General features: G+C 41.0%; 1 protein-coding gene across 1 annotated transcript in view; it reads right to left on the bottom strand.

The window, feature by feature from the left end:
• Nucleotides 1–15,235, bottom strand: part of MAP4K5 (mitogen-activated protein kinase kinase kinase kinase 5) — a 124,296-nt gene extending 109,061 nt beyond the window's left edge. The window contains exon 1 of the mRNA XM_045288008.1: nucleotides 15,128–15,235. Within this exon, the coding sequence (XP_045143943.1) occupies nucleotides 15,128–15,235 (108 nt within the window). The remainder of the gene's footprint in view (nucleotides 1–15,127) is intronic.
• Nucleotides 15,236–15,314: the final 79 nt, after the last annotated feature.

Here is a 15,314-nt window from a genome sequence, read left to right as displayed (position 1 = left end):
CCCCCCCCCCAGGGGGATGAACAACAGAAACCATGAATCAAGGGTAAAAGCAGTCACTGTAAGATATGAAAACAATAATTATAAGTTATTAAGGGGTCGCAATGGTGGGAGGCAGGGCGGGGGTGCTGATACCAAGGATTCAAATATAAATTAAATCTTTAGAAAATAATGGCAACATATGTACAAACATGTTTGATATAATGGATGTATGGATTGTTATAAAAGCTGTAAGAGCCTCCAATAAAATGATCTTAAAAAAAAAGTGGGAGTTCTGAATCCAATCTAAGAGGCCCAGAGAATACTGTGGCTTAATGTAAGGCTTTCTGGCAATGCATAGGGAGAATGAACTATGGCAGAGTTCCAGGCATTAGTGTAAAGATAGGAGAAAACATTGGCAGTTCAGAAATTAACTTAGCATGTATTAAGATATTATAAGATGTTGGAAGCTATAGCACTAGTATTTTAAATGCCAGTAGGTTCTCCGTGGTGCAGAGGTTCAGCAGTTTCCAGAGTAAGACAGACTAGGAAGTAGGCAAGGATGGCAATTTATTTCCAACAATCCACCAATGAAAACCTCATGGAGGACAACAGAACACTGTCCAACAGTGTTGGAAGAGGAGGCCCTCTGTTTGGAAAGCACTCAAAAGCTGTCTTATCAAAATAAAGTAGATCTTAATGATGCAGTTGGAGGAAGGCCTTTGGGATCTCTATTTGCTAACATGGAACTCAAAATGAGAACAGTTGCAAACATCCATTAATAATCAGAACATGGAATGCACAAAATATGAATTAAGGAAAAATGGAAGCTGCCAAAAATGAAATTGAGCACTTTTAAATCGATATCCTGGCATTAGCAAGCTGAAATGGCCTAGTCATTGTGAACCTTTTGTGGACTACCGTGTGCTCTATTATGGAAACACTGACAAAATAAAGAGAAACAGGTTGCATTCATCATTAAAAAGAACATTTCAAGACATATTCTGAAGTATCATGATAACAGTGATAGGTCATTCCTTGTTCCCTTGCCCCTGGATTTGTTAAGAAAAGATAAAAAAGAAAGCTACCTACACTGAGGAAAGAGGCAAAGATAAGAAGGTAGGTCCCACCCATGGATCTGTAGGAAGAATGTTTAATGTAAAGAAAACCGGTAAGAGACACAAGCATCTCCAACCCCTACTATATTTAAAAGCAAAAAAGCTTAAAATACAAAAGTTAAACAATAATTCACTGAAAGTTATGTCTTTTAAAATATATTACTTTATGATCTAAAATTGATGGGGAGGAGGGCACAGGTTGCCTAGTAGGGCTTGATCAAGGGCAATGTAACCAAGAGAAATTACTGAAATCTGAATGAAGGCCAAACATGATAGTGGGACAAGATAAAAGTAAAAGGAAATAGAGGTAAGAACTCTATTTATAAAGGCCTAAATACAGGCACGTACACATGTAACTACATTTATATATAAGGATAGGGAAATATAGCTATGGACATATATTTATATGTTAAGTATTAAGGTAGCAGACAGACATTGGGCCTCTACTCAAGTATCCCTCAATACAAGAACACTGTGTTCTAATAACCTGGCACTCCGTGATGCTCACCTTCCCTGACATGATTGCTGAAGACAAAAATGGGTGCTTAAGCAAATGTGGTGAAGAAAAGTAATGGTGCCAGCTATCAAAAGATATAGCGTCTGGGCTTAAAGGCTTGAAGATAAACAAGCAGCCATCTAGCTGAGAAGCAACAAAGCCCACATAGAAGAAGCACACCAGCCTGTGTGATCATGAGGTATCAATGGGATCAGGTATCAGGCATTAAAGATCCAGAACAAAAAATCCTATCATTGTGAATGAGGAGGAGTACAGAGTGGAAACCCAAAGCCCATCTTTAGAAAATTGGACATCCCCTTACAGAAGGTCACAAGGAAGAGATGAGCCAATCAGGGTACAGTATAGCACCAATGAAACATACAACTTTCCTCTAGTTTTTTAATGTTCCCCCCCTCCCTCTACTATCATGAACTCAATTCTACCTTACAAATCTGACTAGACCCGAGCATGTACGCGAGTACAAATAAGAGCTGGAAACACAGGGAATCCAGACAGATAAACCCTTCAGGACCAACAATGAGAGTACTGATACCAGGAGGGTAAGGGTAAGGTGGGGGGAAAAAGGGTAGCTGATCACAATGATCTACATATAACCTCTCCCAGGGGGGCAGACAACAGAAAAGTAGGTGAAGGGAGACATCGGTCAGTGTAAGACATGAAAAATAATAATTTATAAATTATCAAGGATTCATGAGGGAAAGGGGGAAAAAATGAGGAGCTGATACCAAGGGCTCAAGTAGAGAAAAATGCTTGAAAATGATGATGGCAACAAATGTCCAAATGTGCTTGACACAATGGATGTATGTATGGACTGTGATAAGAGCTGTATGAGCCCTCAATAAAACGATATATATATATATATATATATATTACTTTATGTTTGCACTGGATTCTTGATTTTGATAAAAGGGTCAAAATGGGGGAAGCAAGATGGTAAAGGTTGTGAACGAGAGTAGAGCTATCCAAACCAAACTCGCTGTCATCAAACCAACTCATATTGACCTTATAAAGCAGGGTAGAACTGCCCCAGTGTTTTGGATATGCTAACTGTGTACAGGAGTAGAAAGCCCATCTTTCTCCCAAGGAATGGCTGGTGGGTTTGTACTACCGACCTTTTGGATCCCAGCCCATCTTGTACCACTATACCACTGGGGCTTCTGAGCAGAAGGATACCCAAGGATAATAAGCAGATTTGACAGAAAATATTTGTATATGTGTATTTACCTTTGTATTACGCAACCTGGTGGCATAGTTAATTACAGCTTGGACTGCTGACAAGGTCAGCAGTTCAAAAACACCAGCCACTCCATGGGAGAAAGAGTTTTTATACTCCCGTTAAGAGTTAGTCTCAGAAACACACAAGGTGAGTTCTACCCTGCTCTATAGGGTTGCTATGAGTCAGAACTGACCCAATGACTGTGAGTTTGCTTTTTTGAGATTTTATTTATCTTTGCTGTAACTATATCCATGAATGTGGTGGAGCACACAAGAGGCAAAGTTATGAAAACGTTCTAGATATAACCAAATACATTGAGGGAATGAGTCACTGGGCCTGGGGGCCCAGGACCTGTCTTGTGGGGAACACCAAAGTCAACTGGCACAATATAGTTCACAAAGACAAGGTTCTGCCTCCTATTTTGGTGAATAATGACTGGGGTCTTAACAGCTTGTGAACCGCCATCTGAAGCTCAACTGTTGGTCTCTCTCCACCCTAAGGAAAGAAGAACGATGAAAATCTAGAGTCGTGGAAACAGTCTACTGGGCTCAATGGGCCATGCAAACATCAATCTCTACAACCTAAAGACCAGATTGAGAAAGTACCTGGCTACCAGTAAAAAGGGCTCTGAAGAGTATAGTGAGAGTAAATGTGGAACAGAACTCAAAATCATAAGAGATCTGGCTTACTGGTCAGAGACACAGTGACAGGAATTCCCAAACCATGGCCCTTAGTCACCCTTCAGGTGGGAAACTAAACTTATGCTCATGTTAGAATAATCAATCATTTGAGATAACAAAAGAGCAGCATTTACCAAGGGCAAAGTTAAGAGGGTTAAGAAAGGAGGAAATGAAACAGGAAACAGAGGAAGTGGAGTAAGTAACAGTACATTGAAAGCATTGTAATGGATGCATTGAAGCAAAATGTGTACGAATGCTGAATGTAAACTGATAATAGACTGTGAGCTTTCACCTAATTTACATTAAAAAGTTTCTTTAATGGGGAAAAAAGAAGAAACTGCAGGGTACAGTTCTACTGTGATAAATGTGAGGTTGCCATAAGTTGGAATTGACTCAACAGCAAATGTTTATTTAAAAAAAGGTAAAATGCATTCTAAAAAAGAGGGGGATGATGTATATGTGTGAGAAGTCACACCGCAGTTCACAGGACAAACATGGAAGACACGATCCTCCTCAGGAAGTCCTGGTTACCTTCAATTAGGAAGCAAACAGAAGGAACTAGTACTTTAATTTATACAGAACCAGATCTAAGGTGCTCAGTTATTCTAGGTAACAATAACGATAAATCTAAAGCTCAAGAAGGGGCAGCAAAAGGATGTCCAACTACCCAAACTAGGGATATCTCTGTTTTTAGCTATTTGTATTGTAGGGTGGCTATTCACAAAGTCATCCCTATAATAAATGCAAATTAAGCCTGGGCTACATAAAGGGAAGAGTAATGACCTGGGAAGTCACCAGGAAGGAGTGCCCCTGCGAACCGGTGCCCAGCCTTCAAGACTACATGCTTATACAAAGCAATCAATAGCATTCCATACCACTCAGCACAGAGATGAGGCTGCCAATCTTCATCTGACCATAATTTTGTACAGTTAACTATGTGCTCGGCAATGTGTTAAGTATTATGTGTAGACAGTGGTGAATGAAAAGATGTAGCCCTGAGGTGGTTTGGTATAGTGGAAGAGACCCAGAGTGTGAAAACAGGATATGAAGTCAAGTCCTTATATAAGTGCCACCTATTAACCGTAAGACCTTGGGGAAATAGTTTCTTGTTGGGTAAATGGAGATCATTTTATCATCTGACCAATCTGCTTCATGGGATTACTGTGAGGAAGAAGTAGTATACTGATTATGAAATGGCTACACAACCATGAGTCACTCTTAGTCATTTTAATCCGATTTCATTTTTATAAAAATGCTGGAAGGTGGGGACTAATATGACTCATGGGCCCAAACACCTCCAAGGACAAGCCTGGCACGCAGCCTGGCTTTCTACATCATCTCCGAGATCTCTGTGGGAGATGATGATATTTCACAGAAAGATCCTTCGATTAGGTCTAAACCCATCTTTTTCTTTTCAGAACACTATCTACACTTTATCTTAAATCATACTTCACACAGAACTAGAAAGCCTTCTAATAAGACCCTAAAACGTAGAAATACTCAAAGCTGTCCAATATGGCCAAAGCGGAAGTACCTGTACCAAGCTACCATCTGATCTGGAGCCGAGTTCTCAAACTGACCAAGAGCTAAAAAGCACAAATAGCATTTTTAATAGACTTCATGTTTCTCTTCCTGTGAACTTGGTCGGAAACCACAACTTAGTACTGAAACTTTTGTAAATTCTGAAAGCAAAACTAAAATAAATAAATAAATAGCCAAAAATGCTTAAATAATTCTCCCCTCTATCTCATTTGTCTTGTTCAAAAATAGTAGAAATGATGGTTGAAGTGAAAATCCTGAACTTATGTACATAATCAGAACCAGGGCTCTAACTAGACGCATTTTAAGCCCAAGGTTGAGGCTCTTCACAAGTCATTTTGGAATTTGAATTGCTATTTGCACTCAAGATAAGACGGTTTTATGTGTATCATCACCAAGCTGGAAAGACTTTTAAGACCTACAGTTTTCACATTTCTGTGAAAGCAAGAAGGTGTTTTAAAATAATGTGTCCCCAGTCATAGTCCAGAGATTAATGTATTAACAATATCTGCATTATTTTGTGTGTGTGTATTTTTTTCCAGGTAGTCACAAAATCAGCCTACTTATGAACAGGAAGAAAAAAAATCAGTACTAAATAGTTGATAAAAATTAATCCTAAAAATGGAATGGAGATCGGCATTGCTATCAGTATATATTTACATCCATATCTATAGCTCTCTTCTCTATTTGATTATACTATTAGTAAAACTTAAATGCCAAACACTAGTCTTGCACAAGGTTATGTTTTACAGTGGGAACCCACTCCATTTGGAGCCTTGACATAAATTCAGCCTCCAAGGAGGGAGTTTGGGCTATTAACCAGGCAATGTTAAAAGTTTTTCCTTCAAGAAGAATGTATTTGAAAGTGAATTGTTACTGCTCCCCTAAGCAGCCCAGTGAGGGCTGCTCTTGACTTCAGACTTACCTGGGAATGCCTCTAATGAAAACTGAAGTACCAGAGCCACACTGTCATGTCTAACACACAGGTCATTGTAACCTAAACGACCCAGAACCAATCTTGTAAACGTCTCTAATTTGTAATAGTGTATATATCCCAATCATGGTCCCTTTTCACTTCCATCATCCTGCCTGAGATGGTGACGAATTGAGCTACTGCTGATCATGACTTTACAATGAATTTCCTTTGTGCTCTATTTTCTATAATGAGCAGTGTGGCCACGAATCTTCTGGACACCATTATGGCCTCATGCTGATGGTCTCTCTCCTCCTTCCTGATGATTTGTCTATGTCTTATGTTTGTCCTGTTTAAGAGTTATTAAAGAGGCTTCTATAAAAACAACAACAACAAAAAACTAAAGGTTTTAGTGAAGTGATTTGTAAAATACTAAACATACATAATAGTAACACTTCATGCTTTACTTTCACAATAACCTTCTACAATATTTAGCATAATCTACAATGGATAAACTTGCAATAAAATAGCTCTCATTTTAAAATTGAATATAATTTTTAATAAAAACTTGAACCATAGTCTTTTATTTTCTGTTGTTAACCAGTTTCCCCAAGTTTTTTGCTCCCTTTTACCCTGACATGAAAAGTCTCTCAGCGTTTGACTACTAGGTCACAGAAGAGATCAAGTTAAACTCCCTCACTTCATAAAACAAGGAAGTGGGTGATGTTTTGATGTCAACTGCTATAGAAATAACGAGCAGACACTCATTTGGGGTGACCACTGGGCACCGAGAGGCTCCGCCTTGAAGATCAGAGCGCACTGGTGGAGAGACACACCCCTGGAAGAGCAGCTACCTATCCATCTCCACTCACAAAACCACACTTTTAAAACATGGCACAGGAACTGGTAACCTACAACCAATTGCTGAATCTAAGTTAATTAAAAATCATAACTGTGGTCTTGTACCAACCACTGAGCTGTGAAAATGGCAAGCTTTGTGCCTTAGCTCTACTTCCTGCCCTAAACTTACCATTTCACTGTAGAAGCTGGTTCAGTCCAATAAGATAAGAGAGAAATTTAAGCCTTTGATTACAAAGATGTCCAGTTGGCAAACTCACCTTCTTTAAGTTTTTGCTCAAATCTAAACTTCTCAATGAGGCCGAGCTTGACCATTTAAAAAAAAATTTTTTTCCTGACCATTTTTATATAACTCTCTAACCTGCCTCTCCCATCCATTCTGGCATTCCTATCTCCCCTGAACCTGTTATGCTTTTTCTTTATTCACAGTTTTCATTGTGTTCTAAAGTCCTGCACAACTTATTTATCCTTTACTGTCTTTCTATCCAGGACTAAAATGTTTAAGTTTCACAGGGGTAAGAATCTTTCTTCATTTTGACTGCTTGTATTCCAAGGCCCCACAACAGTGTCTGGGGTACGCGCGCGCAGACACACACACACACACACACACACACACACTACTGACTATGGCATAACCCAGTCTTATGCACACCGACATCCCATTCATCATTGTCCCTCAACAGTGCTCACAGGGAAATGCCTGGGGCTGGGAATGAACACAAAAGACTCTTTTTAGATATAAGAAAGGGAGGAAAGGGAGGTGGGCATGCATTTGTCCCCCAACCTGTCCATCCTATCCTTTTTCTATTCTCCTTTCCAAAGTCTCCACTTCTCAAATTTTCTCTTAGTTCCCTTCTCTAAGGAATTCCTTGAATTCTTTCTCTAAATTTCACAACCCTCATTGGTCACTTGGGTAATAAGATAAACTTAAAGAATGATAAGGGACTGCTGTCATCACTCAGTCTCAACAAAGGAAAAATAGAAACCGGGATTGGGGGTTTCTGAAACACTGTGTGCCTCATTTCTTGAGCCCTTCATAGCAAAGTTACTTAAAAGAAAACTTGTTTCTTTCTACTTCCTCTCTTACCATTCAACTGCTCTGTCTCCTTTCCCATCCCTTCATTAAACGACCATTATGTTGGTCACTCAGTCCTTCAACGTATCTACTGAGCACAAACAATGTGCTAAGCATTAGGCTAGAGGAGCTGATTCAGTGGTAAGCACCAGGACCCTGTTCTCATTCACTGATCAGCAACTATGGAGAGTGAAGAGTATCATGTCAAGAAAAATATAAAGATCTATGAAAACACAGATTGTGGAATACTACCACCAAAGGAAATAGAACTGGGACTTATTCCCTGACTGGTACGGAGGGAATCTGGAAGACCGCCACTCTGGTAGTTGGAGATATAGTCCGAGTACATTTTCCTGCGGTAGTCTATCATTTCCAGTTTCTCCCTTCACGCTGTGCTGCCTTAAGGTAAGCACATGGTTGATTCATTCTCCCTATAGGAGCAGACATTCCTATTTGCTCGTTTTCTTCCCGCCGCGGCATCTAGCCCCTCTCATACCTTCCTCCAATAGAAAATGTACACAGGGGGACTTTATCTTCCATGCCTGGGCTCAAAACGTTTACCATTTTTGGCTATATTAATTGGATCATGAAGTTTTGCCCCGACAGCTTTCAGTGTATAGAAAATAACCATGTAGCCACTGTGGCTCTTTTGAATTTTATATATAAAACAAAAGGGGGAAATTGTGGGAAACAGAAGGATTTCTCCCAAGTTGTCTCCCCCAGATATATGCCAAACTTAGCTGCTTGCGAATGACTATACACTTGGAGGTCATCAGTAGATCAGGGGTCATTCTCTCTAAGAGCTATCAGCCATCTAGACCAAGCAGACACCACTGTTTATACCATAACAAGCAGGGCCCACTCCCTTCTGATAAGGATAGTAGTTGTCTGTTTCCTTGTAGGAGACACCAGAGAGGTCAAACCTGCCCTAGGATGACCAAGGTTAGGTCACCATCATGAATCTAGGGTCCACCCATCTTGTCACGTGTATACCCCTAGTCCCTCCTATTCCTATGGTCACACCTCTAGCTCATCCCCTTCCTGTCATGCTTATGCCTATCATACATCCCCTTCCTATGATGTGTATGCGTATTGTACTGCCCCTTCCTGTGACATGTGGTTACCTGTAATCATGACCCCCGAAGGAGATATAACCCTTGGTTAGCAATAAACTTGGGGCTCTCTCTCCTGCTCTCGCTCCCAGGAGCTCTCTCCACGTGGAACACCAAGCGGGGCTGAGGTGAGCATTGCTACCATGAAATGTCTCTGACTCCATTATTGTATTATCTCTTTTATCTCTCATGCTCTCGATGACTTAAATATAATATATATACATCTCAACCGTACAATTGTGCTTACTGAACCCATGATTAGTGGGGGGGGGGGGCTGGCACCTCCACCTCCATAGTACAACAGATAGACATTATCTAATCTAAAGAATAGGATATTTGAAAAGAGGTGGGGTTAACTGTTGTAATGTCACGCTGAGGTCCCAGTGCCTGGTTGGGTCCCTGGCGGCTGAGCTATGAAGGGCTAGCTTGGGTTCCCCTGGGAATTGGCCAGCCCCTGGCAATACCAGAGGAGACGCCTCAGACCACGCTGCTCTTTCAAAGGCGACCAAATACAGTGAAAGCCAACCAAACCAAACCCACTACGAACTCACAATGACCTTACAGATGGTAGAACAGCTTCACAGAATGTCCAAGGCTGTAAATCTTGATTGAAGACTGTAAAAAGATGTTTTCCCTGTGAATCAGCTGCCGGGTTCAAACCCCCAACCTTTAGGGGGTTTGAAACTTTAGCCCTACTCTTAGGCTACTGTATCACCCGGGCTCTTTTAGAGGAAGCACAGCCCAAGACAAAGTGGATTTCAATCAGAACCTACTATACTACAGTATACTATACTGCTGGGCTGTCAACTGATTGCCATCCAGTCTAGTCTGACTCAGACCCACCCTATAGGACAGGGGTTTAGGAGGCCCTGTGGCTTTAGAAGGCTATAAATCGTTGATGAAGCAGAAAGTCTTCCCTCCTCACCCCAGGGGCTTCAAACGCTGACCTTGTGGTTGGCAGCCTCTTTTTACCACTACACCACCAAGGTCCTTTGATGCTAAGCTGGATTCAAGAGGTTATATATTATTTTCCAGAATAACTCTGTGGTAAATAGCGGCATCTCCATTTTACAGATGTAAAAATTTAGGCTTAAAGAAGTGGTGTATCCTAGACAGTATAGTATGTGGTAAAGACTGGATCCGTGTTTTTATGACTCCAGATTTTTTCCCTCCAGAAGAACAGGAATATAAAATCACTGCCTACCACAGCCTACGGTTCTAAAGCAGCAGTTCTCAACCTGTGGGTCCCGACCCTCTCACAGGGGTCGCCTAAGACTATCGGAAAACACATATTTCCAATGGTCTTAGAAACCAAGACACTACTCTCTCATCTCCAGGCGGGTCTGCCCACATACGAGTACCTGGCATGAAGACTGTTACCCATGCTACATCATGCTTCAAGACAAAATTTCATTGATTTGTCATTAGAAATAAATATTTCACAATATATAATTTTTAAAAGAATAGGATATTCAATGAAATGAGTATATTCAGTGAAACTCAGTGGAAAATGGATGCTGAAAGAAGAGAAGATAGACAAATAGAGGAGAAAAAGAAAAAGAGTATTCCAGGAAAAGGAAACAGTACCTGCCCAAACTTGAAAGACAGAAAGTAGAGTGCATGAGGAAATGAAGTGAGCTCAGTGGGACAAGTGTCAGGAAAGGCAGGGCCTTAAGTCAAGTTATTCTAAAGACTTTATCTGAAAAACAAGGGAACTAATGAAGGAAGGACAGATCAATCCACCCTCACTGCAAAACATAAGGAAAGAGGAACGGAGGCGGGGGATGAAAGCTAACTCTTGGAATTCTTGCTTTTTATGAAAAGAACTTCCTTATACTTTTTAGATACCATTAATACATTATTTTGTTATGCCAGCCTCCTGAGACTGTAGTCTTTCCTCAATTCTCCTACCATCTCTCCCTAGGTGACCTCACATATACTTTGGAGTTACCACTCCATAAAATAATGACTACTCCTAAACCTGTATCCACTGCCCAGAACTCTCAACACCCGCGTTGCATTTTTTTTACATGTTTGCAAACTCCCTATGTCCAAAATCAAGCACAAAATCCAAGACTCATAAATTCAGTGTTTCCTAACTCTATCGGTGGCCTTAATATAGTGTCCCTAGCCAAAAATTACAATTGCCATTAGTTACTTGTTTTACCTATCAGTGCCAAGTATTTTGATCATTTCCTAGAGATATAAATTCCTCAAATTCATCCTTTCATGTCCTGTACCATGCCTAAATCTAGGCTTGCATAAATTCTCATGTGGATTACTCATAATTGGTCTCTAGACTTCCAGCCACTTTGATCAATCTATCCTCTAAAGCACCAGAGTCTCTGCTAAAGTGTTTCTTCAGCAGTAGGAAACAGTAAAAATTCTTTGACCTAACCTACAAGCTCCATTATCTGGACTTTTCCTGCCAGAAAATAGCCAGTGTTCTCTATCTATAGCATCTCTCCCAAGCTTGGTCATACCAAACCTAGACTGCAAATGCAGATTTCTCAAGCTCATCACTGTTTCTGCCTCCATGTGTTTGCACATATTATTCCCATCATCTGGAATATCTTCCCCCCATCTTTTTCACCTGGAAGCCATCCTACATTCTTTTAGAATCCAGTGAAAAGTCTCTCCCTCTGTGTTGTTAACAGAGGTACTAACTCCAGACTTCCCCTTCCTGTTGGCAGATTTTAAAATCTGCAGTAATTACGAATACAATCTGCCAAATTGAACTTCCATTCTTCATCCATTTCCCGCCACATTCGTGTTCTCTTTTGGGTTTCTGCCCCCTTCACCATGGCCTGCTCTCAACCTCCCTACCTTGCCCCATTCAACTAAAAGAACCATCATAGCCCCCTCTTCTTTCAATCAGGGAACAGCTAGTTAAAGGTTGAGCTTTCTCCCCTCTTGGGGTTTCTCAGGAAACAAAGACGCTTTAGAAAGGATCTGTCCTTTCAGAGAACGTAAAATAATATATAATCTCAAAGTTGTAGTCCATTGGAGAGCCCTGCTTTATAAGATGCCCTAGGGGTAAACAAGTAGGGGGATACATCTGGCTAGAATATTGACTGCAAAATGGAGAAGACCCAGTAAAAGAATACAATACAGTCTTACCAAGTCGATTTCAAACGATGTGTATGTTTGAGCACTGAAAGAGTGTTTCTGGAGTGACATCTAGATAACCAGCATTGGTTATCACAGGGGATAAGAAAGGAAGATGATAGTAGGGGGCTCTTAGTCTTCATTTTGCACTTACTTGTTTGAATTATTTAATATAATAAGTGTTACTTTTAAGATAAAATCATGAATCCAAAGGATTGCACTGGGACCTTCTACATTGATGTTTGACAAGATCTCTCTGATTCACTTGCATTATTTTTCGCTCGCTGTGATTTTACTAGTTTCTGTCACCAATTGAAAATACTTCTAAGACATCCATGGATTTTCAGCTCATCAAAAACACAGCTATAAATAGCAAAATGATTCTGATCACTCTAGAAAAAACTCAAGGACTACAATTTCAATGTCACTCTTTTTTAGGCATATTAAGGAGTAAATATAAACTGACAAAATTGTGTAGGATGACTGAAATTTGAAATGCTATAAAGTAACTTCCCAGAAGATTTTTCCCCCACAGAATTCCAATCAGCAAAAACAGATCTGCACAGTGTAACATATGGCAAAATAATAATTTATGAATTATGAAGGGTTCATGAAGGAGGGAGGGGGTGTGGAGGGAGGGGGGAAAATGAGGAGCCGATATCAAGGGCTCAAGTAGAAGACAAATGTTTTGAGAATGATGATGGCAACAAATGCAGAAATGTGCTTGACACAATGGATGTACGTCTGGATTGCGATAAGAATTGTACAAACCCCAAGTACTTAGCTGGGCTAAGCATAACTTTATGCACTATTATAGACAGAAACACACAAAACCTGAAAATCCTGGCCCTTGTGGAGAATTATAAAGAATCGAGCTAGACAATAAATAAAAAAGAGAAAAACTAAAGTATCACTTTAGATGGTGATGAGAGCAAATAATAAAGTAGGAAAGGAAGCTGGGCAGTGTGTAAAAGGAAGGGGTCTTGGTAAAGACATACTGGACAGAGGCAACAGCAAGAACAAAGGCCCAAAGGTTTTAGGATGCTTCTTACTGTGAGGAACAGTGAGGTGAGCCTAGACAAGAATAAGGGAGGGAGGAGACTAAGAGGAAATGAGGTCCGCAAGGTTAAGAGGAAGGAGCTGGGCTTTCAGGGACAAACAGGATAGCACCAGGTGGAAATGGAATTAGGTGTTTCTAGGTAATTAGAACAAAGAAACATGAGAAAGGCACCACACGTGTCTTAAGGATGTTTAAGAAGTGAGAGCTGGCCTAGCATGGAAAGCATTTCTATATGCAAGGGTGAGGGAGCAGGAGTGTGAGGGTAGGGGGCCGGGTGTGGAGGTAGGGTGGAGAGTGGTAAATGCTCATTCTTCTATCTACTGTCTGGAGGCTGGACAAGTGATACAGGAAGGAACCGCCAGGGAAAAGGCAGGGACTGCCTGGCCATTTAATATAACTGTTTGCTTTCCCAAGCAAGAATAAAATCTGGTTTCAATGAGTTGTTTTCCATAGCATATCAATACAGAAAGAAGGTGGAAGTATTGGATTCTTTGCGAGGCAAACATTCCTTTGCATTTTTCTTACAGTAGAAAGATAAGAAAACACAAGAATGGGGATTTTCACCATTATTGGCATGATGAGCTGAACTGACATAGGTTAAGTCATAGTACAATGATGACTAGAGTGGAACTGAGAAGGATCATCGAAAATGTCATTGTTTGAAAGAAAGTCATTCTCCAAAATGGGTAATGCGTGGATAAACAATTAAGTGTTTACTTTTAATACTACATAAAGAGGATTCCGTGATTATCCACTTTGCCAGAACCTTGCTCATAATATAATGCCCTAATACCTAGAAGAGTGGTTATAGAAGACTAAAAAACCTGTTTAACCAGTAAAAAAATCCCACTTTCCATTACAGGTCATCTAAGTAGAATCAAAGGGCTAACGGTGGCATAATACACCATAGTGGGCTTGTATTAGTAACAGATCAAACTAAACAAAAGCAGTTAAGTAAGAAGAAGGGATGGTTTCCTTCCATATTACCACCTGTGCCAAAACAGCATCTACTGGTTAATTACTCCCTTACAACAGGGTCATTTAAGTTGTATCATCATTAAATTCAATAAACAAAGTGGTTGCAAAATTCAAAGTCAATTTCCCTTAATACTCATTCGAGTTGCATCACAGCACCCATTTGGAAAGAGAGCACATCGAACATAAATGAAACCTCAAATCGCCTTCCAATGGGCTCTTTAAGACCTCCGTGGTTTATAGGAATTGGGTTTGTCTCCACCTGATTTTTTAAAATCCTAAATTAAGAGTAACATATCCTAATAATTTGTCTCAAATTGCTCAAGAGTATTTTAAAAAGGACACTCTTATTTGAGATGTTACAAAAAAAAAAAACACGAACGTTTATGTCATCTTTTAATCGTCACTCAGACACAATGAGACCAGATGAAACCTCTGCTAGGAAAAGCCTCTTCCTACAGAGGATTTTGTTTTTTACACACGTCCTTTTGACCTAGTGTTAATTTCCTTCGCGTAAACATTTAGGCATAGATTTCCAATGTCTTTTTCGGTCAAAGTCACCCATTTAAAACAAGTTGTTCGTTTTCTAACCCATACGTCTGAATGTCAACACTCTTTCCAGTCTGCTGTCTTCCGTGAAGCGTTTTTCTATGCTTACAACAAAATATCTCTAAGGGCAACTCCTTAAGTAGATCGGAAGTCTCCTCAATACCGTCCAGAAGCTTGAACACACGTACACACACACACACACACAGAGACGGTGGTTTTGCAAAGTGTGGCTGGATCTGCTGGCTGGTAGCGGCGAGAGCAAGCCATGGACCGAGGGCGGTCTGCACTCGCGTGAAGACGAGCCGGCGGCTCCATCTCCAAGATGCCACAATGAGGCATCTTCCGCTCTTCCCAAACTTGGCCTCCAAGTGGCCCTACTCCGGCAGCCGGCCGGCCGGAGGGGGGAAAGGCTCGTTGGGGGCCGGCCTCACCTTGTAGACGTCCCCGTAGGTGCCGCTGCCGACCCTCTGGACGAGCTCGTAGTCCTGCTGCGGGTTCCGGCGCAGGATGTCCGCGGCGGGCCGCAGCGGGGCCTCCATCTTCGCTCCGGGCCCGGCCCCGCCGGCTGCCCAGCGGCTGGCTCCCCGACTCCCGCTAACGAGGACCCGCGGCGCCGCG

This window comes from Echinops telfairi, unplaced genomic scaffold (genome assembly GCF_000313985.2).
Source record: "Echinops telfairi isolate 266 unplaced genomic scaffold, ASM31398v2 ScPeMD7_18;HRSCAF=68, whole genome shotgun sequence".
In the NCBI taxonomy this organism is placed as follows: domain Eukaryota; kingdom Metazoa; phylum Chordata; class Mammalia; order Afrosoricida; family Tenrecidae; genus Echinops; species Echinops telfairi.
Note: the sequence above shows the minus strand (reverse complement) of the source record. Positions and strands in the feature narration are given on the sequence as shown.